Below are 23,500 nucleotides of genomic sequence, written 5' to 3'. Positions count from 1 at the left end.
CCTACATCACAACAGTAATTACACTTCAAATGTACTTAATTGGATTTAAAGTTTTGGGACTTGTGGTGGACACAGACTATATAAATACAAATTTTTCTTTTCTATTCATGTAGACATTCTGGCAATTGATGTGGGTCACATTCAGTAGAAGTTATTTGAACACAAGGAATCAGATTGATTTGTGTTTTGCCTATCTGTGTGTTAAACTGGCTTAATATATATAATTGTGTGAGGTTCTGCAGGGATGTTGCTGTACTGGTTCTTGCTGTGTTCAGGTAACCATGATAGCAGCCTGAAATTGTTGTTGGATTATGTGCCTGTTATCAGACCCTTTAGACAAATATCTGGGAAACCTAGATGGAAAATGCTCCACATGCAAGCTCAGACTAGTTTTTCTGGTCAACAGCAATCCCTAAAGGAGCTTCTGAAGGCTGCTGAAGAAATATCTTGTGTTTAGTTCATATTCCAAACAAGGGACAGTAACCGGAGTGCCCTTCCCAGCTCCATATCACCACTATAGGTCGCTGTCAAATGTACTCAGCCTTTCTGCAAATCCTGCACACATTGGAGCTTATATTCACGATGGTGGGGGTGTCCAGGAGTAGGGGCATAGTTTAAGGATATGGGGTAAACCTTTCAGGATTGAGGTGAGGAGAAATTTCTTCACTCAGAGAGTGGTGAATCTGTGGAATTCACTACCACAGAAAGTAGTTGAGGCCAAAACATTGTATCATTTCAATAAGAAATTAGATATAGCTCTTGGGGCTAAAGGGATCAAGGGATATGGGGGGGAAGGCGGGTCAAGATATTGAATTTGATGATCAGCCATGGTCAAAATGAATGGCGGAACCTTTTATGAAGGTTCCTGATAATCCACAGTTTCCATCGCCTTATTCCTCATACACCCACAAATGAAAATATTCTTTCACTATTTACCCCCAGTAAGGTCCCCGGGCATCTCTCTCTCGACGCTGCTCCCACATGCCAAATTACTACCGCTGCTCCCAATTCTGCAAACAGTGTTGGGTCTCACACTTACCCCATCCCTCTCTTCCCCTCCCAAGGCCTCCAACTTCCCGCACCCCCACCTCCTAACCAATCCTGTTTCCACACTCCCACTGGTCACACATTTACATATGCTCTTGGATTCCTTCAGATAAGTAAACATTGGTCCAAATTCAAGTTTTATATTTTTGAGTTCCTAAAATATCTCCGTTACAGGTTTGAGCTTTCAGTGTGAAGCTGCCCCAATGAACATGATTGGCCAGCTTACAATGTCCAATTTATCCATCCTGTTAGTTTGCACAAGATAACGCCAAAAAAACAGCAGTCATCCAAAGGTCAGAACATTCAGAGAGAGATCATTGCCCCGAATTGCAATCTTTATATTATGAAGAACTGGACCAAAGAGTCTACATTGACTTCCTGATTAATATTTAGCCATGGAGGTCTAAAGGAGTTGCTGTACACTATTAAGTCATTATGAGCTAGTGAAATGGACTTATGACTAACCCTGCATGCTCCTGAATTTCTCTTAAAAGTACAGGAGAGTAAGGGGAGAGCGATGAGGTTACTGTGAGAACTGAATGAACATAAATATCTCCCACCTTAAATCTACTGTTGTTTCTTTACAGGTCAAAGAAAATCCTCCCAATTATGATAAGTATTACCGTCAGATGAATAAGGTAATTTGGTTGCCGATGCTGATTTACAAACTCAAAACTTCCATTGCCGTATTCCTTTGATCCAAAATGTGTTGCCGTTTGAAGTATTTTTTTCCCACAGTAGAAGTGAAATGACCATCTTTCCTCTATTTTTAAACTGAATGGTTCTCTTTAGAAGTCAGAGTGAATGTGAACAGCAGTTTATATTTTCATTGGACATATCTCGTGTATGAAATTGTCTGAAAATTTTAATTGGGTGGAGTGAGCTGGAGATGGAGTACACAGTAAGGATTTTGACAAGGAGGGAGGTGACACAGACCAAAGGCATATCTTTCTAGATTTCTGAAGGACCACAAGAGTGAACAGCCACTGAATTTAGAGTCAGAACCAAAAGTGTTGCCAACAAACTCAAGAGTTGTGCTGACTTTGATCTATAGGTGACTGAAGCTCATTGAGAACTTGATAACAGACTGATATACGGATAGTAAGGAAGAAAAGGCAATAGGCAAGTGGATAACAACAACCCTGGCATCATTAGTAGTATTTGATTGTGGTGAAGATATTTGGAGTGATCGTTGAAGGGTAACTGTATAAATGATTAATAGAAAGATATCTAATAATTGTACCTCCGGGGACAGCAGAGATGACCATATAGAGCTGGAAGAGAAACAGTTTTGAATAGATTCAGTAACTGCATTGGCACAGGTTGAGACGATAGAAGTAGGAAAGTCTTGCTACAAACTACACAACATTGGTGAAACTGCACCTGCTCCTTACTTAAGTAGGGAGGGATAAACTTGCATTGGAAACAGTTCAGAGAAGGCTGATTCCTGGGATGAGAGGTTGTCTTATGAGGAAAGGTTGAGAAGATTGTGCCTCTACCCAATGGAGTTTAGAAGAATGAGCGGGGAACCTTATTCCAACGTGTAACATAAGATTCTGAGGGGCTTGACAAGATAGGTGCTGAGAGGATGTTTCCTTTTGTGGGGAAATCTAGAACTAGGGGGCACAGTTTGAAAATGAAGGGTATCTCCTGTTAAAGGTGAGGAGAAATTTATTTTCTGTGGTCATTAGTCTTTGTACTTCTCTTCCTCAGAGAACAGTGAAGGCTGAATCATTGAATATATTCAATATTGAATTAAACAGATTGTTGATTGACAAGGGAGTTGAGGGTTATGAGGGATTGTGCAGGAAAGTGGAATTAAGGCCACAATCAAATCAGCCTTGATCTTATTGAATGGCAGAGCAGCCTCGATTGGCAAATTGGCCTACTCCTTTTTCTAGGACTAAGAAAAAAATTCTGCTGAGGGAAAATGAGGACAAAATTCTCTGGATTACTACTTGAGCCATGAACAAAATGGCATTGGGTAAATAAGATCAGAGCATTTAATGCGGGCTCAAAGATTTTGGAAGAAATTAGTTTTGATTCTTGGGCACTAGCACAAGTACTGGGGAAATAGGAAGCTGTGTTGTTAGGACAGTCTTCACCTGAACCACTGTCCTGGCAAGCCATATAACTAGGGCTGGACAGCTTCACATTAGGGGAGATTTGGAAAGTTAGGCAGAAATGACAAGGCAATCATGAAGGATAATGATACAGTTAATGGTAATCAGAGATAGCAAGAGACAGCATGCAAACAAGAGTGCACCAGCAAATACGGTAGGGAGTAGGGGAAAGTAGCTTTGGGCCAACAGAGCATGGAGGAGGGCTTAATTGAAGAGAGATCTCAAAATCCGCTAAATAGAACTTGAGGCAATAGAAAAGTATGTTGGTGTGAGTAAAGATGAGCTGCGTGGGATAGGATGGGGCACGATAGTCCATTAGAGAGTAAAGTCCGTGGGAATAGAAAAAAATAAAACTGAAGTCACCTTATCTGAATGCATGGCGCATCTGCAATAATGACATAAATAGATCTAATCCCCATTACAGTGATATGGTTACAAGGTGACCAAGGCTGGGAAGTAAATATTCCAGGGTACACAATATTTCTGAAACATACACAGATGGAAAAAGAGGAGCATTGGTAATAAAGGACAACATAATGCGAGTGAGAAAGTATCTTGGCTCAGAAAATCAGGAATTAGATAGAAACAATACTGGAAGAGATTAGAAATAGCAAAGAATCAGAAAACATTGGTATGAGTAGCTTGTAGGCCCCTTAACAATAATTATACCTTTGAAGCGAGCATTAAACAAATTATTGGTGTTTACAACAAGGCAATAGAATAATTATGGGGGATTTTAATCTTCTTATAGACTGGAACAATCAAATTGACAATTTTTTGATTTTCTAAATTTGAATTATTATGGTCACGTACTAACATACAGTGAAAAGTATTGTTTCTTGCACGCTATACAGACAAGACATACCGTTCGTAGAGAAGGAAACGAGAGAGTGCAGAATGTAGTGTTACAGTCATAGCTAGGATGTAGAGAAAGATCAACTTAATCCAAGGTAAGTCCAGTCAGCAGCAGGGAAGAAGCTGTTCTTGAGTCGGTTGGTACGTGACCTCAGACTTTTGTTACTCTTTCCCGACGGAAGAAGGTGGAAGAGAGAATGTCCGAGGTGCGTGGGGTCCATAATTATGCTGGCTGTTTTGCCAAGGCAGCGGGAAGTGTAGACAGAATCAATGGATGGGAGGCTGGTTTGTGTGATGGATTGGGCTACATTCACGACCTTTTGTAATTCCTTTTGTAGATGAGTTTGTAGAGCACTTTGTCACAGTTTCCTGGGGTTTGTGGAACTAACAAGGGATAAAGCTAATAGTGACCATAATACAATTTAATTCCATGTTAATTTTAAAAGCGACATACTCCAATCGCAAACAAGAATCTTGAACTTAAAGTCTTTTGCATAGTTATGAGGAGAGAGCTAACTAAGGCTGATTGGGTAAATAGATTGAAAGGTAGGGTGGTGGGAAACATTTAAAGAAATAATTCAAAATGTTCAGTGAAAACAAAACCTCAGTGACAAAGATCCATTCATGGCTTACGAAGGAGGTTAAGGATAGTATTAAAAGAAGAGACTGAAAATATTGTATAAAAAGGAACAAAATAGTTAAGGTCAATGTTGGTCCTTTAGGAGCAGAGACAGGAGAAATTATCATGTGAAATAAAGAAACGGATACATTGAACAAATATTTTGTGTCTGTCTTCACTGTAGAAGATACAAGGTACATATCAGATATAGAAGATAACCTAATAAGAATGAGGAAATTGAAGTAATTAATATCAGCAGAAAAAGAGTTCTGGAGAAACTTGGGCTAAAAGTAAACAAATCCTTACCACTGGATGGTCTACACCCTAGGGTTCTAAAAGAGATAGCTCCAGAGAAGGTGCAAGTGCTGGATATGATTTTCCAAAAGTCCCAAGATTCTGGAATAATTCCAGCAGACGGAAAATTAATGAGTACAACACCGAAAGGAGGGGAAAAAATCAGAGAGCTGCAGGCCAGTTGGCCTGATATCAGTCATGAGGAAAGTGCCGGAATATTATTAAGGAAGTTTGAACAATGCACTTCAAAAAGCATAGTGTGTCTGAAACAAGGCAGTATGGTTTTTCTAAGGGAAAATCCTGTTTGACAAATTTATTGGAATTTCAAAGAATAGAACCAGTAGATGTAGTATACTTGGATTTCCAAAAGGCATTTGATAAGGTGCCACGCAAAAGGTTAATATACTAGATAAGGGGACATAGAGTTGGCCATGTTAAATTCGCAAGGATAGAGGATTAGTTTACAGAGAGGAAGCAGAGAGTAGAAATGAACAAGCATTTTCAAGTTGGTAGGCTGTGATTAGTGGAGTGCCACATGGGTCAGTGCCTCAGCTATTTACAATCTATTATTGACTTAGACGCAGAAACAGAGAGTGATGTATCTAAATTTGCTGATGATACAAAGCTAGGCGGGGCTCCCAGCTGTAACAAGGACTCAGAGAGGCTGCAAAGAGATATAGACAGGTTAATTGAGTAAGCAACAAGATGGAAATGGAGTAAAACATGGAGAACTGTGGGGCTTTTCACTTTTGTTGCAAAAACAAGAAAACAATATTTCTTAAAAGGTTTGAAAAATTGTAAATGCTGATGTTCAAAGAGACTTGGGTGTACTCTTACAATGAACACAAAAAGTCAGCTTGCAGGTACAGCACGCATGAGGCTGATTGAAGTAATACGGATTTGACAATTGGCCCATTTGCTGATAGTTTTGATAAATTGTAGGGAAGTTATTGAGATTGCTCAGGGACAGAGTATCACTTGGACAAGTATGAGATGATCAGGGAGAGTTAGCTCAGATTTGTGAAGGATCTGACTAATCTAGTTCTAAGTCATTATTCTGGATAGGGTGTTTCTGCAGATACATATGTAGATTTTCAGAAACCATTTCACGAGATTATTAGCAAAACAAGAGCAAATCATATTGTGATTGATAATTGGTTAGGAGGTATATGATGGAAAGTAGGGATAAAATATTTTGTCTAGTTGATAGGAGATGACAAGCAATGTAATACTCCTGTTCCTGTGAACACTCCAATGGATTTCCTTCTATAGCAGTTCAGCCATCAGATTGCTTCCCCACAGCATTCCCATCCAACAAGAAGTAAATGCTGATTGTAACTTTACTGGTGCTGTGTGTTGCAGGGTGGTTTCTCATTTAGCACCCGTGACTGTGGCTGGATTGTAGCAGATTGTACGGCAGAAGGCTTGAAATCTATAATGCTGTTGCAAGAAAAGTGTCCCTTCATAACAGAGCACATCTCTGAGGAGCGACTGTTTGATGCCGTCAATGTGGTAAGCAGGGCATAACCAGTGAGCAAGGCAGTATCCACAGTGAATAATGGAAGGATTGAATCATACTCAAACTTATTTCCTCCACCACTGACCAACATAAATGAGTGAAGGAATTATACATGGAGTAAGAAGGATGTTGTGTATGAGGAACAGTGGGGATAACTAGTGAATGGGCAGTGGGGGCATGAGGAGCTGAGCAGTGATTGTCAGCTCCTGAGCAAGTAGAGACACATCCAGTCATGTTGTCTGTCAGCTTTTCAATCAACCTAAGTTGCTTGCAGACATAGTTCCATCAAACTGGTTGTGACATCCAAGCAGCCAATGTAATGAACAGGAATACCTTGAAAGTGCAGATCCTGAGGATTCACCCAACCTGTTGCAACTTCATGTTCACCTGAGAACCAACCTCCCACAACACAGCATCACTGTAGCTCCTCACCCACTTCTTTGGCCAAGAGTGTTCCCTCCACTCTGCAGACCCCCTTCACCTCTGTTCTAAATTCTAATTCCACATGGACCCCTCCCTCTGCCCTCTTATCGTCTCAGGATATTTTTATTTGCAACCACTGGTGTGGCATCAGCTGTCTAAATCTTTCTATTCTGCTCACTCAGTCTAATCTACCTCCCTCTGAACTTGCAGAATTCTATTCCCTCGTGTCCCATTCTAACGTTGCCATTAAACCTATTGATAAGAATGGTGCAGTTATTTGGTGAATTGAACTCTGCCTTGCTGAACTGGAATGCCAACTCTGACACATTCTCTTCCTGACACCTGGACCATGACCATGCTACTGAAAGTCAAGCCATCATTTCCCAATCAGCCACTGACTTTGTATGCTCTGGAGATCTTCCTCTATGGCCCTCTACCTCATAGATCCCAAACCCAGAGAGTCCTCTTCTACCTCCTTCCCAAGATCCACAAATGGGACAGGTAAACTCATTTCAGCTTCTTCTTGCCCCACGAAAGTGATTTCCTTCCTATTTTGACTCTTTTTCTCACCTTGCATAGTCTCTTTCCTTCATGTTTGCAACACTTCTGATGTCCTGCATCATTTTAACGGTTCCAAGTTTCCTGGTCATAATTGACTCTGAAGCCTCTGTACTTGCATCTCTAGTTAGACAATTTTTCTTAGAACGCAGGTCTAACCAGTTCCCATCAACCACCAACTTCCTGGCTGAAATCACACTTCATTGACCAACTTGCCCTTTGAAAACATTTCTTTCCTCCAAATGATAGGTGTTGCTTTGGAAACCTGCATGGGTCCAAACTATGCGTACCTTTTCATAGAACATAAGTCCCCTCCGTCACCTCTGCCACAACATTGATGACTGCATATGTATCTTTCCCTGCCATTGCCCAAACCGAAAGATTTACACAACTTTGTTTCCAATTTCCAATCTTCCCTTGCTATTTCATAGTTCATCTCTGAATATTCCCTTGCCTTGCTCAGCTTCTCTGTTTCCATTTCTGGTTATTGTCCTCTGACTCCCACAGCTACCTTGATTACACTCCTTCCCACTCCACTTCCTGTAAGGATTCTATTTCATTCTCCCAATTCCTCTGTCTCCATCACATCTGTTCTGATGATGCTATCTTCCATTCCTTTTTCCTCAACTAAGGATTCCCTCCCCCCCTGATTGTCAGTGCATTTGACTGCGTTCATTTCATTTCCCACACTTCTGCTCTCATCCCTTCTTCTCTATCCTAGAATCATAGAATCCTACAGTGCAGAAAGAGGCCATTCGGCCCATCGAGTCTGCACCAACCACAATCCCACCCAGGCCCTATCCACATATCCCTACATATTTACCCACTAACCCGGGACACCTAAGGGGCAATTTAGAATGGCCAATCAACCTAGCCCGCACATCTTTGGACTTTTAAGGTTCCTTTTATCCTTAATTTCATCTCACTAGCCTCCACATTCAACAGATCACCATTGTCACCACTTCTGACATGATCCAACATCTTTCCCTAGCTTCTCCATTCAGCCTTCCTTCCCTCCATGGAACCATGTTCTGTTCTTCAATCACCTTCCCATGATTTCGCCCCCCCCCCCCACCTTCCCATGATTCCGTCCCCCCCCCCCTCCCCCCACCTTCCCATGATAGCTTTCCACAAAAGTGCAGGATATACAACACCTGCTATTTCCCTTGCCACCAGATGTGGCCAAACACTGCCTTCCAGGCAAGGCAAAAATTTACTTAAAATAAATGCACAAAGTGCTTGAAATTCTCAGCAGGTCAGGCAGCATTAATGGAGACAGAAACGGATCAGTTACTTTGCATCAGAACATAGTCATCAGCTTGAAATTTTAATTCTGCTTCTCTCTCCACAGGTGCTCCCTGATCTGCTTAATATTTCCAGAATTTTAACTTGTAATTACACCCAACCTGATCCCACTTTTTTCTCACTGCAGCTGCTTAATCTGAGAAACCCTGATGGTGGATTTGCCACATACGAGACAAAGCGTGGGGGGCGACTCCTGGAGCTTCTGAATCCATCAGAGGTTTTTGGTAAATTTCTTCAATGTAGATGAAAAAAGTGTGCTTTTATACAAGTAAATCTTAATAAATTCTATAGCAGGTCATTTTATCATACAGTTAAATGGAGATACCGATGCCTAGAACACTGACGGTATGAAACATGTGAAATTTGGAGGAGCAATTTCAATCCTTGTTTGATTCTGTTGGTGCATTTCATCTCTTTGAAGTTGGATTGATATCTGATGTATCAGTCCCCTCGGTGGAATGAATTGTTTGGGACAGAAATGCAAAGGCTAGGTGTTGCTCGATGTGACCTAGCTATCTAAGCAGTAAGAAGGGCTTGCACTACAGTTAGAGTATGAAGGAAGATGCTCTGTTTGATCCAGGTTTTAAGCCATTGAGACCTCTACTGTCAGTTATCTAGACTATATACATAGTGAATTTGGATAGTAACCCTGCCTTTCTTGCTGGAATATTTTAGATAATGCCAGTCAAGGTGAAACTTTTGAATGGACAATCATTTTGCAGAGTATATTTACAAAAGGGTTTGATAGGTAAGCTGCCACATTCAAACGGCCCCTCATTCTTTACGGTGGAATTATTAACAAGACTTCTGTTATTAAGACTTCCATCCTTTCCTGCCTGTCACCCTACATCAGGCTTGCCCAAAATGTGGGCCACTGACCGGCCCGCCAGGCCTCTCTTTCTGGCCCGCGGAGCCTTTGTTCAAAATTTGTTAAGTGAATTTGAATATTCTTCACATAGCTGCTTCTCCAATTACAGGCTGCTTTTCTCCCACACTTGCTGTTACCAGGATCTCTAGTGAATCCATCAGCAGCATATGTGGGAGAGAACCAGTCTCTGATTGGCCTTCTTCAACTGGGGGCCTGAAAATATGGTGTGATGGGAGCGGCAAGTTTGCTAGGGAGGCAGGAAGAGTCAAAGTGGCTGCCAAACAAAAGGAAGGGAACGAGTGCTGGACAGGAGGGGCGGGGGGAGGTGCGAGTGCTGGACGGGATGGGGGACGGGGCGAGTGCCAGACAGGAGGGGCGGGGGGAGGTGCGAGTGCTGGACGGGATGGGGGACGGGGCGAGTGCCAGGTGGGATGGGGGACGGGGCGAGTGCCAGGTGGGATGGGGGAAGGAAGTGAATGCCGGATGGGGGAAGAAACTGGTTGCGTGGGGGGTGGCGGAATCAGCCTGCGGGCCTGGCTGCTGGGGTGGGTGTTAGTTTGTTTTCTCACTCACTAAAACATACGTACACGCATTCACACTCACCCACCCACGTACACGCATTCACACTCACCCACCCGTGTACACGCATTCACACTCACCCACCCGTGTACACGCATTCACATTCACCCACCCGTGTACACGCATTCACACTCACCCACCCGTGTACACGCATTCACACTCACCCACCCGTGTACACGCATTCACACTCACCCACCCGTGTACACGCATTCACACTCAACCACCCGTGTACACGCATTCACACTCACCCACCCGTGTACACGCATTCACACTCACCCACCCGTGTACACGCATTCACACTCACCCACCCGTGTACACGCATTCACACTCACCCACCCGTGTACACGCATTCACACTCACCCACCCGTGTACACGCATTCACACTCACCCACCCGTGTACGCGCATTCACACTCACCCACCCGTGTACGCGCATTCACACTCACCCACCCACATACCTGCATTCACACTCACCCTCCCACGTACACTGGCTCGCTCTCACAATCTGCTCATTTTAATCTTTATATATTTCATATATCTTCTTGAAAACTATTTTTAATACTGTATCTGATATTTTTCCCCTTGCGTTAAAACAAATTGATGTCTCTGTCTGAAGAGTGAGCAGGTACAAACTACTTCCAGTATTAAACATGTTTCTTTTCTCATCTCCAGGTGATATAATGATTGATTACACGTATGTCGAGTGCACATCTGCAGTTATGCAAGCACTACAACATTTCCAAGAGAAATTTCCACACCACAGAGCAAGAGAGATCAGGTGAGTATATTACATACTAACAAATCATTGTACCAGCCTAGTTGAGGGCACTACATCAAGTCCACTATTGATGTGAATGCTCTGAATTCCTAAACAGCTGTACCTCAGATTGCCGTTAACCCTAACAGATTAATCTTGTCCCCTCAGAGATACTTTGGAAAAGGGACTTGAGTACTGCCGAAGAACTCAGAACTCAAACGGGTCATGGGAAGGGTAAGTGGAGTGTGTGTTGCAAACATGAAATTTACTTTAACATGAACAGCATGTCCCCATGTGAAGCTTTCTTCTCCCACCATCTTTCAAGCACTTTTAATAGAGCTTGTTACTCTGAGCATTTTCAATATGACAGTACATAACATAAGAAGAAATAAGAGTAGGAGTTCACCATTTGACCCCTCAAATCCCCTCAAGGCATGGTATGGGCGGCACGGTAGCACAGTGGTTAGCACTGCTGCTTCACAGCTCCAGGGACCTGGGTTCGATTCCCGGCTTGGGTCACTGTCTGTGTGGAGTTTGCACATTCTCCTCGTGTCTGCATGGGTTTCCTCCGGGTGCTCCGGTTTCCTCCCACAGTCCAAACATGTGCGGGTTAGGTTGATTGGCCATGCTAAAATCGCCCTTAGTGTCCTGAGATGCGTAGGTTAGAGGGATTATTGGGTAAATATGTAGGGATATGGGGGTAGGGCCTGGGTGGGATTGTGGTTGGTGCAGACTCGATGGGCCAAATGGCCTCTTTCTGTACTGTAGGGTTTCTATGATTCTATGATTTCTAAGGCAGAAGGGGATATGGGGAGCAGGTGGGGAGGTGGATTTGAGACCAAGGGATTGGCCATGATCTGATTGAATGGCGGAGCAGGCTCAAAGGACTGAATTCCTATGTTCAAATCTGCTCCGCCATTCAACAAGATCATAGCTGATCCGATTGTGGCCATAGCTCTACTCTCCTTTCTGCTCCCTGCCCTTCCCACCCCAATAACCCTTGACACAGAAATGTGGCTGACTCTTACCTGCCCTCTGCAATGGTCTAGCAAGCTACTCAGTTCAAGGGTAATTAGGAAGGGGCAACAAATGCTGGTCTTGCCAACAAAGTCCACGTTCCATGAAAGAATAAAGAAGGGGACTTGTAAGAAGATATTATCATCCTCATCTCCCTCTTGATCAGATTAAATCTGTCTCCTCTGGTTACTAAACCTCTTACCAGTAGAAATAGTTGTTTTTTTTCTGCACCATAAAAACTCTTCATAATTTTGACCGTCTCTATTAAATATTACCTTAATTTTCTCTGTTCTAAGATGCGCAATCTCAGCGTCTGCAGTATTCCTCATTCCTGATACCATTATTGTAAATTGTCTCTGTGACCTCTCTGAGGTCTTGATATCCTTTCTAAAGTGTGGCACCTAGAATTGACTGCTGTACTCCAGGTATAGCCTAGCCAATGATTTATAAAACTTCAAGAAAACTTTTGTGTTTTTTTATGAAGATACATTTATACATATTGTTCACACACACGCATGCGTATGTGTGTACTTTATCCATAAAAGGTTAAAACTAAGGGTCCCGCCCATATGCTATTTTATAAAGTCTTCTCAACTCGTCATCATCAAAGATTTCAATATTGAATGTGCGTTTCTCTGTTCTTGCACCTTTTCAAAATTGTACCATTTAGATAATAGGTCTTGTCTTTGTTTGTCCAATCATTTATCTTTTTGGATAGCATAATTCAAGAAACACTTCAGTGCAATGTTAAAGGAGTGCTGGACTGTCAGAGATGGATTGGGGTAGAAGAGTAAGGAATTCTTCCTGCAAATGTCCAGCGAGACTTCTTAAGCACTGTACACAGATTTGATCAAAGTTTCATTAGACTGATGTAACGGACAGGAGGGGTATAATTTAAATTGCACTAATTTCTCCTTTCACCACCCGTCTATGAACAGAAAGGTGTTTTGATGCGTTTCCCTCTTTATATGCAGTGGCATATTTCCTAACCCCTCAGTTTTTGGAGTGATCCAATTGTCTATTCATAACCCCACAGCAAACTCAGGATAGGATTAACTCAAAGGGTTCGTTTATTGCACACATCCAAAATTCGAAAATAGGGTTGCACGTCACTGCCACACTCAGATAGTAAACAGAGCGATGGAGAAAGGACATTTTACAGTACAGAGACCACACAGAAAGTGAATATTGGTTCACATAAGGTCCAGAGTCCAGAATCAAAGTCAATGAGGTATTGCTTCACCAAGATGGGTGAGCTGAAAACCAATGTTGCAGAATTCACATTTCCGGTGGTGTGGACGGCACGTGATGAGCTAGGCATGCAACGATGAAGCAGTCTCATAGATGTTGATACTGAATTTCCAGTAGAAGCAGTGTAGATGGAGCCAGGTATTCTACCTGGGCAGAGAGCTCCTTGTCTATGATGCTGCTAGTTAGTTGGTAAACAGCAGACTGAGCTCTTCAGTTCAGCAAGGCAATATTACTGGCTTCACAAGCCAGAGGCCCATGTCACGTGACTTCCACCACCTTTTACATCAGTTGTCTGGATTCCCAAGACGGTTAAAGTCTCAGCCATTAGGAATTGAAAGGAAGCCTCTGTCTTAGCAGAGGATCCATCTCCTGGTCAGCCTGGCTTATTTAATGCAGATGGCCTATGTATAGCTCTTGTTGAAGTTGGATTGTGGGTCCTCAGAGATAACAAGGTGTGTGTTTTCCCGAAACTACCAAATAGTTTCTTTTGTTCAGGGGTCACAGGCAGATGTATATTCAGCCATTTTAAAGATCCTTGTCCAATTTTAAAATTTTAGAAGTCGTAATGCACATATCTATATATTTTATAAAAAATAAACCGTGCATGGTGTCAGAGTGGTTAGCACTGTTGCCTCACAGCTCCAGGGACCCAGATTCAGTTTTGACTTTGGGTGACTGTCTGTGTGGAGTTTGCACACAATCTGTGTGGGCTTCCTCTGGGTGCTCCAGTTTCCTCCCACAGTCCAAAGATGTACAGGTTAGGGGGATGCTAAATTGGCCATGCTAAATTGCCCCTTCGTGTCTCGGGATGTGTAGTTTAGGGGATTAGCCATGGGAAATGCACGGGGTTACTGGGAGAGGGCCTAGCTAGGATGTTCTGTCAGGGAGTTGGTGCAGGCCCGATGGGCTGAATGGCCTCTTCCACACCGCAGGGATTCTATGATTCTAAGGTGAGGCCTTAGTCCCTCACACTGTTTACAAGGATGAGAAGACTGTCCTACGAGGTGGGATTTACTAAACAAGGCCTATATTCCCAAGAATATAGAAGAAAGGAGGTGATCTAATGGAAATATTTTAAAGGACCTTAACAGGATAGATGTTGGGAGAATGTTTCTCCTGACTGGAAAGTCCCGAGATATGATTCACATTCCCAGCGTAAGAGATCAGCCAATTGGGACTGACATGAATGAAAGATTTCTTCAAAGGCTTGTGATGTTTTCGATTTCTCCACTGCCAAGAGCTGTGAATACTCGACCATTGAGTGCATTCTTGACAGATAGATACGTTTTGAGTAAGGCAAGGTGGAGTTGAGGCAAAAAACTCAGCCGAGGTCCTGGTGAATGATGGAGCAGGCTTGAGGGGTCAAATGTTCTACAGCTCCTCTTCTTGTAATATACTGCAGTCACAGCCTGCTTCTGTTAATGGAGTGTGGGCTGGTCAGAAGAAGGTAATATGGAATTTGATAGTGCAGTGAAAAATAAAATTTTAGACTGCTATCATAGGAATATAGGAAATAGCAGTTGGGCACAGTGGTTAGCACTGCTGCCTCACAACGCCAGGGACCCGGCTTGAGTCACTCTGTACGGAGTCTGCACGTTTTCTCTGTGTCTGCGTGGGTTTTCTCCGGATGCTCCGGTTTCCTCCCACATGCTGGTTAGGTGCATTGGCCATGCTAAATTCTCCCTCAGTGCACCCAAACAGGCGCGGAGTGTGGCGACTAGGGGATTTTCACAGTAACTTGATTGGAGTGTTAATGTAAACTTACTTGTGACACGAACAAATAAACTTTATTAAAATCTTTATTATTAAACTTTACTTCAACCAAACTTTTGGTCATCTGCACTAATCGCATTGTGTGTGGGCTCAATGTCCAAATTCTGCTTCTGCTCCTGTGAAATACCTCGGGACATTTTATTAAAGGAGCTACATAAATACAACTTGCTGTTATTGGTGTAACCTTGCTGTGTCCAAATTGACTGCTGCATCTCCCTATATTGCAACACTTACTGCATTTCAGTAAGTATTTCATCAGTGGTGAAGTGCTTTGGGAGGTCTTGAGGTCATTAAAGCTTCTGTATAAATGCAAGTTCTACGTTTCTTTTCACAGGAGCTGGGGTGTGTGTTTCACCTATGGGACCTGGTTTGGCCTGGAGGCTTTTGCCTGCATGGGGGACACATATCAGAAAGGGTGAGTGAATGTAGTTTCTAAGTTACCATCTACAGAATCCACTGAAGCTTAACATAAGGCTGGTATAAGAATGAACATAAGAATGAAAACCAACCTAACTAAATCGAGGATACTTCACTTTTAGAAGAGAGAAGCAAAATGGAACGGGAGAGGAGCCTGATCTTTTAGTCCCTGTATGAAAGTTTCTTCAGCCTAGCCTGACAATAAAGGATGGGATAAAAACAATAGCGATGAAGGAAAAAGAAAAGCAAAATGATGCAGACGCTGAATATCTGAAATAAAAACAAAGTGGTGGAAATACTCAGCTGGTCTGGCAGCGTTTTAGGAGAGTGAAACTGAATCAACCTTTCGAGTCAAATGTGGCTCTTCAGAATTGAAGGACTGTGGAAATATGATGGGTTTTATGAAGAAGTGCGGGAGTGACAAAGATATGGATAAAAAGGCATAAGGAGCTCTGTGATGCAATTGAGCTTTATAAGATTATATTTTGGGACTGTGTTTTCGGGTAAATGAAGTGGGTCATGTGACCTGCAGTCTGTCTGACAGAGCAAAGAAAATTACAGCACAGGCCCTTTGGCCCTCCAAGCCTGCACCGACCATGCTATCCGCCTGAACTAAAAACCCCACCTTTCTGGGGACCATATCCCTCCATTCCCATCCTATTCATGTATTTGTCAAGACGCCCATTAAAAGTCACTATCGTATCCGCTTCCACTACCTTCCCCAGCAGCGAGTTCCAGGCACCCACTACCCTCTGTGTAAAAACACTTGCCTCGTACATCTCCTTTAAACGTTGCCGCTCACACTTTACACCTATGCCCCCTAGTAATTGACTCTTCCACCCTGGGAAAAAGCTTCTGACTATCTATGCCCCTCATAATCTTGTAGACTTTTATCAAGTCGCCCCTCAACCTCCGTCATTCCAGTGAGAACAAACCAAGTTTCTCCGACCTCTCCTCATAGCTAATGCCCTCCATACCAGGCAACATCCTGGTAAATCTTTTCCGTATCTTTTCCAAAGCCCCCACATCCTTCTGGTAGTGTGGTGACCAGAATTGAACACTATATTCCAAGTGCGGCCTAACTAAGGTTCTATAAAGCTGCAACATGACTTGCCGATTTTTAAACTCAGTACCCCGGCTGATGAAGGCAAGCATGCCGTATGCCTTCCTGACTACCTTCTCCACCTGTTTTACAACTTCCAGTGACCTGTGTACCTGTACACCCAGATCCCTCTGCCTATCAATGCTGTCAAAGGTTCTGCCATTTACTGTATATTTCCCATCTCTATTAGACCCTCCAAAATGCATTACCTCACATCTGTCCGGATTAAATTCCATCTGCCATCTCATCACCCAAGTCTCCAACAGATCTATATCCTGCTGTATCCTCTGATGGCCCCATCGCTATCCGCAATTCCATCAACCTTTGTGTCGTCCGCAAAATTACTAATCAAACCAGTTACATTTTCCCCCAAATCATTTATACGGCACGTGGTTAGCACTGCTGCTTCACAGCGCCAGGGACCCGGGTTCAATTCCTGACTTGGGTCACTGTCTGTGGAGTGTGGAGTTTGCACGTTCTCCCCGTGTCTGCGTGGGTTTCCTCCGGGTGCTCCGGTTTCCTCCCACAGTCTGAAAGACGTGCTGGTTAGGGTGCATTGACCCGAACAGGCATCGGACTGTGGCGACTCGGGGAATTTCACAGTAACTTCATTGCAATGTTAATGTAAGCCTTACTTGTGACTAATAAATAAACTTTAAACTTTTTAAACGTTTATATTACAAACAGCAAAGGTCCCAGCACTGATCCCTGAGGAATGCCACTAGTCACAGCCCTCCATTCAGCAGCACACCCTTCCACTGCTACCCTCTGTCTCCTATGACTGAGCCAGTTCTGTATCCATCTTGCCAGCTCATCTCTGATCCCGTGCAACTTCACCTCCAGTCTGCCATGAGGGACCTTGTCGAAGGCCTTACTGAAGTCCATGTAGACAACATCCACTGCCCTCCCCTCATCAATCAGCCCGGGTGATTTTATTGCTTAGATTAAAGGAGAGCTTAGATCGTTTTACTGAAAAGAAGGTACAAGGTATTTGTGTTGAGAGATAAAAGCAACATTCTCTGAGTTTACAGCGAGCTGACTAAGTCTCGAACTTGAATATATGCTGTTGAAGCTTCTCATCTTGCACTCGTTAGGTAGCCGTTGTCCCCTATGCCAATCAACTATTCATAATAGACAATTAATCGTACTCAACCAACCTGTGCTTGCAAAACTCAGAACATAATGGGCGGTAACTTCCAAGCTCTCCAGCGTCGGATTGGGAGGGTACCCCAAAGATGTTCCAGGGAGTCTCTCTTGGAATGTTATAGGTAAGGGTTTGGACTGCAATTGCCCAGAGCTGCTAACTTACCCTGGGCAATGGCCCTGTGCTGGAACCATCCGAAATGTGATTTAAATCGCAAACTTCAAATAGTTCTGCCAGGGTTACACCAATAACTACTTAGAAAATGTTAGAAGAATTAAAACCTCTTCTAACTTCTGGATAACTATTGTAAAGACCCGGACCAACCCTCCCAAGGGTCTGACTCCCCCTTTACCCTCCACCCCCGAACCCTCAGAGCAGTACCCTGACTCTTAAAGGATCCCACAGATCCGGCCGTGATCTATGAACCAGACCTAACCTGATTCCCCCGACTTCTAAACTCCCAACCACCTAAATCCTGCCACTTACCTTGGACACTTACCTTCTCCCTGCCTGTCAACTTCACTGGGCCTTTTAAACTCAGTAAGAAGTCGCACAACACCAGGTTAAAGTCCAATAGTTTATTTGGCAGCACAAGCTTTCGGAGTCTCAGGCTGCTTCTTCAGGTGAGAAGGAGCCTGAGACTCCCAAAGCTTGTGCTACCAAATAAACCTGTTAGACTTTAACCTGGTGTTGTGAGACTTCTTACTGTGCTTACCCCAGTCCAACGCCGGCATCTCCACATCATGGCCTTTTAAACTCAGCAGCTTTACTGAAGCTGGTACAGTAAAAAAGCAGCTCCGGCAATTGGAAGTTTCGACATTGTTTTCAAGACCAGATAAGTGTGCATTTATGTCTTCTAATTCCTGTGGGCAATCGCTTTCTGACAGTTATAAGTTATGACCCAATGTCTAATGTTAGATGTGAATCTGCGGTTGGGCACCATTTGCTGATTAATTCAGTGTGCCAAAAACCAAACAAGAACTAACAACCAAATTAAGATTGTCAGTTGGGCTTGCAGTGTAGCTCATGTACTAGAAGTTACATATATTCATATGCAAACAGAGATAATGTCCAGACTTTGCACCTTTTTTCAATAAACAAAAGCATAAGGGACAATAGCTCCATGATTAATTCACCATGGCAACATCTTGATCAATCAGAGCTGACTTTCCAACCAATCAGCACCCCTTTTCTTACATAGTATAAATTGAAATTTGGCATTCTTTTACCTGTCCTGAAAAAGCTTCAAAAAAGCACCTCTTTTCTCACCAATACTCTTGAGCTTCCCAAAGTCCCAGAAAGGTGTTGATTTTAAACAGGTTTTAAACAGTTGTGCTGTAATTGTCCATTTACTTCTAAGATGAAAGGAAGTTGGGGTCAAGATTAGATAATTAGCATTTCTACCCAGATATGAGGTTAATGTGCTTCATATTGCCATGAGGGCAGAGGAAGCCATTTTTGAGATCGGGTTACAGGCTTTCCTACAAATCAATGTATATCACAGGCTTTGTGTAGTCAGCAGAGAGAAGAGGCTGTTTGGTTTTGTGAGCCACTGTAGCCGGAGGTGCGAGGGTATGGCCTCGAGTTGAAGAGACACATCCTGCAGCCGTCTGAGAATTCTGGGAGATTCGTCCTTCCATGGTTGGAGAACAGGGCTCTTCTTGATCAGATAGAATACACTGGGAATGCATTGTAAATTCTTAGCATCCCTTGCGTTACACTTGCCCGCATTTTATATTGCTTACAATGCCTGAGTACCAGCGCAATCTCATCACTCACTTCCAAAATTCCAGTGCTACCATCTATTTTAAAATATTTTTTAAAAATTAATTCATCTCAGCATGGACTAGTTGGGCCAAATAGCTGTATGTGTCTAGGGAATATCCTATGTAATTTCCAGTACAATTCAACAAGCGTATGGTGCAAACTGAGGATGTTGTGTTTCTGAAACTCTGCTAAAGCACTATTTACAGCAGTAGTAGAAAAAACAATTAAGTTACTTACGGAAAGATTTTTGTTACTGGCACTATCATTGCCTTGGGAAGTTTATTGGAGGAAATTGCAAACTGAATCCCACTATCATACCAGTGTTAGAGTTGTTGCAGTATTATGCAAGAAGTTTAACAACACCAGGTTAAAGTCCAACAGGTTTATTTGGTAGCAAAAGCCACACAAGCTTTCGGAGCTGCAAGCCCCTTCTTCAGGTGAGTGGGAATTCTTGATTAGTTGTAAGTATTCGCATTCCAACCATTATTCATGTAAATTGAGTTTGTGTCTTTATAAGCTCTGTTTGTGAACAGAATTCCCACTCACCTGAAGAAGGGGCTTGGAGCTCCGAAAGCTTGTGTGGCTTTTGCTACCAAATAAACCTGTTGGACTTTAACCTGGTGTTGTTAAACTTCTTACTGTGTTTACCCCAGTCCAACGCCGGCATCTCCACATCAGTATTATGTCGCAGAGCACTAAGTGAATCATTTATTTTCTGAACAAAGGAACAGCAGGAAGCTATTTAGCTCCTCAAGCCTGTTCTGTGATTCACTGAGATCATGGCTGATCTGTAACTTAACTACATATACCTACTATTTACATGTCTGGCTCCTGATGAAGGAGAAGACATATTATGTCATGAAGCAATTGAGATTGTAGTGTCCCTTGTCTAACAAAATGTCTGGCAAAAATATTGTATTGACAGTGCATGGTATTATGGTTAGTTATATCTGGAATTTTAAAGTTGTTATTTAATATTGTCAGACATCCCATCCTTTGTGATTTCCCCCTTACGGCCTTGAAGTCATTTCTAAATTCAAAGTTTTGTTTCTTGTCTAGTGCGGCATGCAGAGCAGTGACCCGAGCCTGCGAGTTCCTGCTATCTAAACAGATGGAGGATGGAGGCTGGGGTGAAGATTTTGAATCGTGTGAACAAAGGAAGTATGTGCAGAGTGAAAAGTCCCAGGTTCACAACACATGTTGGGCAGTCATGGGACTAATGGCTGCCAGGTGAGGCAGGAGTCTATTACATTTATTTTTTTAAAATCTGATTCCTTTCATCCGAAATGTACTTAACATCCCATTAATCATGGAAATTGTGTCATTGGGGCACTGAAGGAAGTCATTTGGCTGATCAAATCCATGCCTGTTCTCTGCAGAACAATCCAAATCGTACCATTCCCCAGTTCTTTATCCTTATCATTAAGTTTATTTCCCTCAAGTTCCCATCCAGTTTCCAGTTGAGATCATTGATTGCTTCCGCTTCCACCAGACTCATGGGCAGCGAGTGCCACGTTCGCTCCCACTCGCTGCATGAAGGAAGTCCTTCCTCACAACCCCCCGTATCTCTTTTCTAATCTGTGTCCCCCTAATCCTTGTACCATCAGCTAGTGGGAACTGTTTCTCTTAGTCCACCTTTTCTAAACCTGTCATAATCCTTTATACCTCTCCCAAATCTCCCCTAAACTGCCTTTGCACCAGCTTCTGCAGCTTAACTTTGTAGCTGAACATCTCTGGAACTATTCTGGTAAATTCTCTAAAAGACTCTCTCATCCTTCCTAAAGTGTGGTGACAAGAATTGGGCACAATACTCTAGTGCAGTGGTTCCCAATCTTTTCTATGTCATGGCACCGCTCTATACTATAAAAAGATTTTGAGGCACACCTCCTATTTTCTGTCTTCTTCTCTTACTGGGAACTTCATTTTTAACTTCTCCGTCCTCTCGCCTGTTTTTTTTAAGTCTCTCTCGCTTCTCCCAGGGTGTTGGTGCCCTTTTTGAGTTTTTGCCTTGAGACCTTTGTCTTCAGTTGGTCATGGGCATGGCCTGAGCAACGTAAAAAACCTAAACCACACATGTGTGGCTCTTTCCCAGTCGAAGCATGCGTAGGAGGCCCAAGACTCATTGGGTCTTGGAGATGCCAACCACAGAGCAGAAGATGGAGGTTAATTTTAGTTTAATTACATGAATTTTTAGTCATTTTGAATTTTTTTTGTGGTACATTTGCTGAATGGGAGAAATGCTGAACAATGGAACTATTTTCTGTTTGTTCAATGCCCTTCAGTCTGGATAGAGGTTATCCTATCATTACTTCAAACCAAATTTCAAAGTTTTCTTGCAAACCTCAGCTACATGTATTAAAAGCCAGCCAATATTAATATATAATGAAATTATAATTATTTGCCTTACTAGTCTCTTTGGTTTCAATAGTTACTTATAATCAGCCAGTGCTCCAAGCACTTCTTTGCAGCACGATGCAATGGTATGGAAGTAAAAGTTGTGTATAAACTGTCTCTGTAAGGTGGCACTTGAATGTAATCCATTGTGTGCATGTTGCATCTTTCTAGATCAGCTGAGTGAAAATCACTTTTGATATTGTTTTAACCTCCTTGCTTTATTTCCCCTCCATTCTGTCTATCTGTTCTGCAATTCCGTGCAGGTACCCCGGTACACGGGCAATCGAGAGAGGGATTAAACTCTTGATGGATAAGCAGTTACCAAATGGGGATTGGCCTCAGGTGAGTGACTTATTCGTCAAGTTGAGCTTAATCTGCCACCTATCTTTCCATTCCACCAACATGTCTAAGTCTATAATGTATAAGCTGTCAATACACATTTGCAACATTCTGCTCCCGTAAACACTACTGTGTTGCACTACTACCGTGGCCTCTAGCTTAGTCTCATTAGAAAACTTACATATATAGCTCAGAGTGCGATGGAGGCAGATTCAATCATGGTTTTCAGAAGGGAATTGTACAGCATGAAGGTAGCCATTCATCCCATTGATTGTGTCTACACCGGCTCTCGAAAGAGCTACCCAGGTAGTCTGATTCTCTAGCCCTATCTCCATAACCCTCTAAATTCATTACTTTCAGATATGTATCCAACTTTCTTTTGAAACCTCCTATAGAACCTGGCTTTCTTGATGACCACCTTGAAATTGTGAGCCCTAGTCACTGACATACCAACTAGTGGCAACAGAATATCCTTTTTTACCCTGTCAAAATTGTTCATAACTTTGAAAACCTCACTAAGGTCACCTCTTAATCTTCTCTGCTCCGAGGAGAATTAAGCCCAATTTCTTTAATCTTTTCTTGTATCTAAAATTCCTCATTCCTGATATCATTCTAGTGAATCTCCTTTGCACTCTCTCTCTCGGGCTTTAACATCCTTCCACAAATAAGGTGTCCAGAACTGAACACAATACTCTATGTGGTCTGACCAATGATCTATTGAGGTGGAGCATCACTTCCTTGCTTTTATACTCTATGCCTCTATTTATAAACCCAAGAATCCTATATATAAGCCTTCTTAACTGTTTCAACTTACCTGGCCACCTTTCAGAGAATTATGCAGTTGAACCCCGAGGCTCCTCTGCTCCTATACTCCGTCAGAGTTGTACCATTGATTCTGTATGGTCTCCCCATGTTTCTTCTACCAAACCTCACATTTTGCTGCATTAAAATTAATCTGCCAGGTGTCTGCCCATTTGGCCATTGTGAGAAGTCTCACAACACCAGGTTAAAGTCCAATAGGTTTATTTGGCAGCACTAGCTTTCAGAGCCTCAAGCTCCTCCTTCAGGTGAGTGAGGACTTGTGTTCACAAACAGGGCACATAAAGACACAAGCTCAATTTACAAGATAATGGTTGGAATGCGAGTCTTTACAGGTAATCAATTGATTACCTGAAATATTGATTGACATCAATAGTGGGAAACCTGATGGGGGCCATAATATCAGATAAGAAAATTATCACTAGGCAGTCAACGTGGCTTTGTCAAGGGCAGGTCATGTCTGACAAATTTAATTGAGTTCTTTGACTAAGTGACACAGGCAGTGAATGAGGGTAGTGCCGTGGATGTTGTA

At 42.7% G+C, this 23,500-nt stretch overlaps 1 protein-coding gene across 1 annotated transcript in view; it reads left to right on the top strand.

The window, feature by feature from the left end:
- lss (lanosterol synthase (2,3-oxidosqualene-lanosterol cyclase)) overlaps window positions 1–23,500 on the top strand; it is a 71,289-nt gene that overhangs the window by 39,939 nt on the left and 7,850 nt on the right. The window contains exons 14-21 of the mRNA XM_078228826.1: window positions 1,635–1,685; window positions 6,301–6,450; window positions 8,871–8,967; window positions 10,861–10,966; window positions 11,114–11,179; window positions 15,321–15,401; window positions 20,476–20,646; window positions 22,074–22,152. Coding sequence (XP_078084952.1) covers window positions 1,635–1,685; window positions 6,301–6,450; window positions 8,871–8,967; window positions 10,861–10,966; window positions 11,114–11,179; window positions 15,321–15,401; window positions 20,476–20,646; window positions 22,074–22,152 — 801 coding nt within the window. The remainder of the gene's footprint in view (window positions 1–1,634; window positions 1,686–6,300; window positions 6,451–8,870; window positions 8,968–10,860; window positions 10,967–11,113; window positions 11,180–15,320; window positions 15,402–20,475; window positions 20,647–22,073; window positions 22,153–23,500) is intronic.

Source organism: Mustelus asterias, chromosome 14 (genome assembly GCF_964213995.1).
Source record: "Mustelus asterias chromosome 14, sMusAst1.hap1.1, whole genome shotgun sequence".
Lineage (NCBI taxonomy): Eukaryota > Metazoa > Chordata > Chondrichthyes > Carcharhiniformes > Triakidae > Mustelus > Mustelus asterias.
Note: the sequence above shows the minus strand (reverse complement) of the source record. Positions and strands in the feature narration are given on the sequence as shown.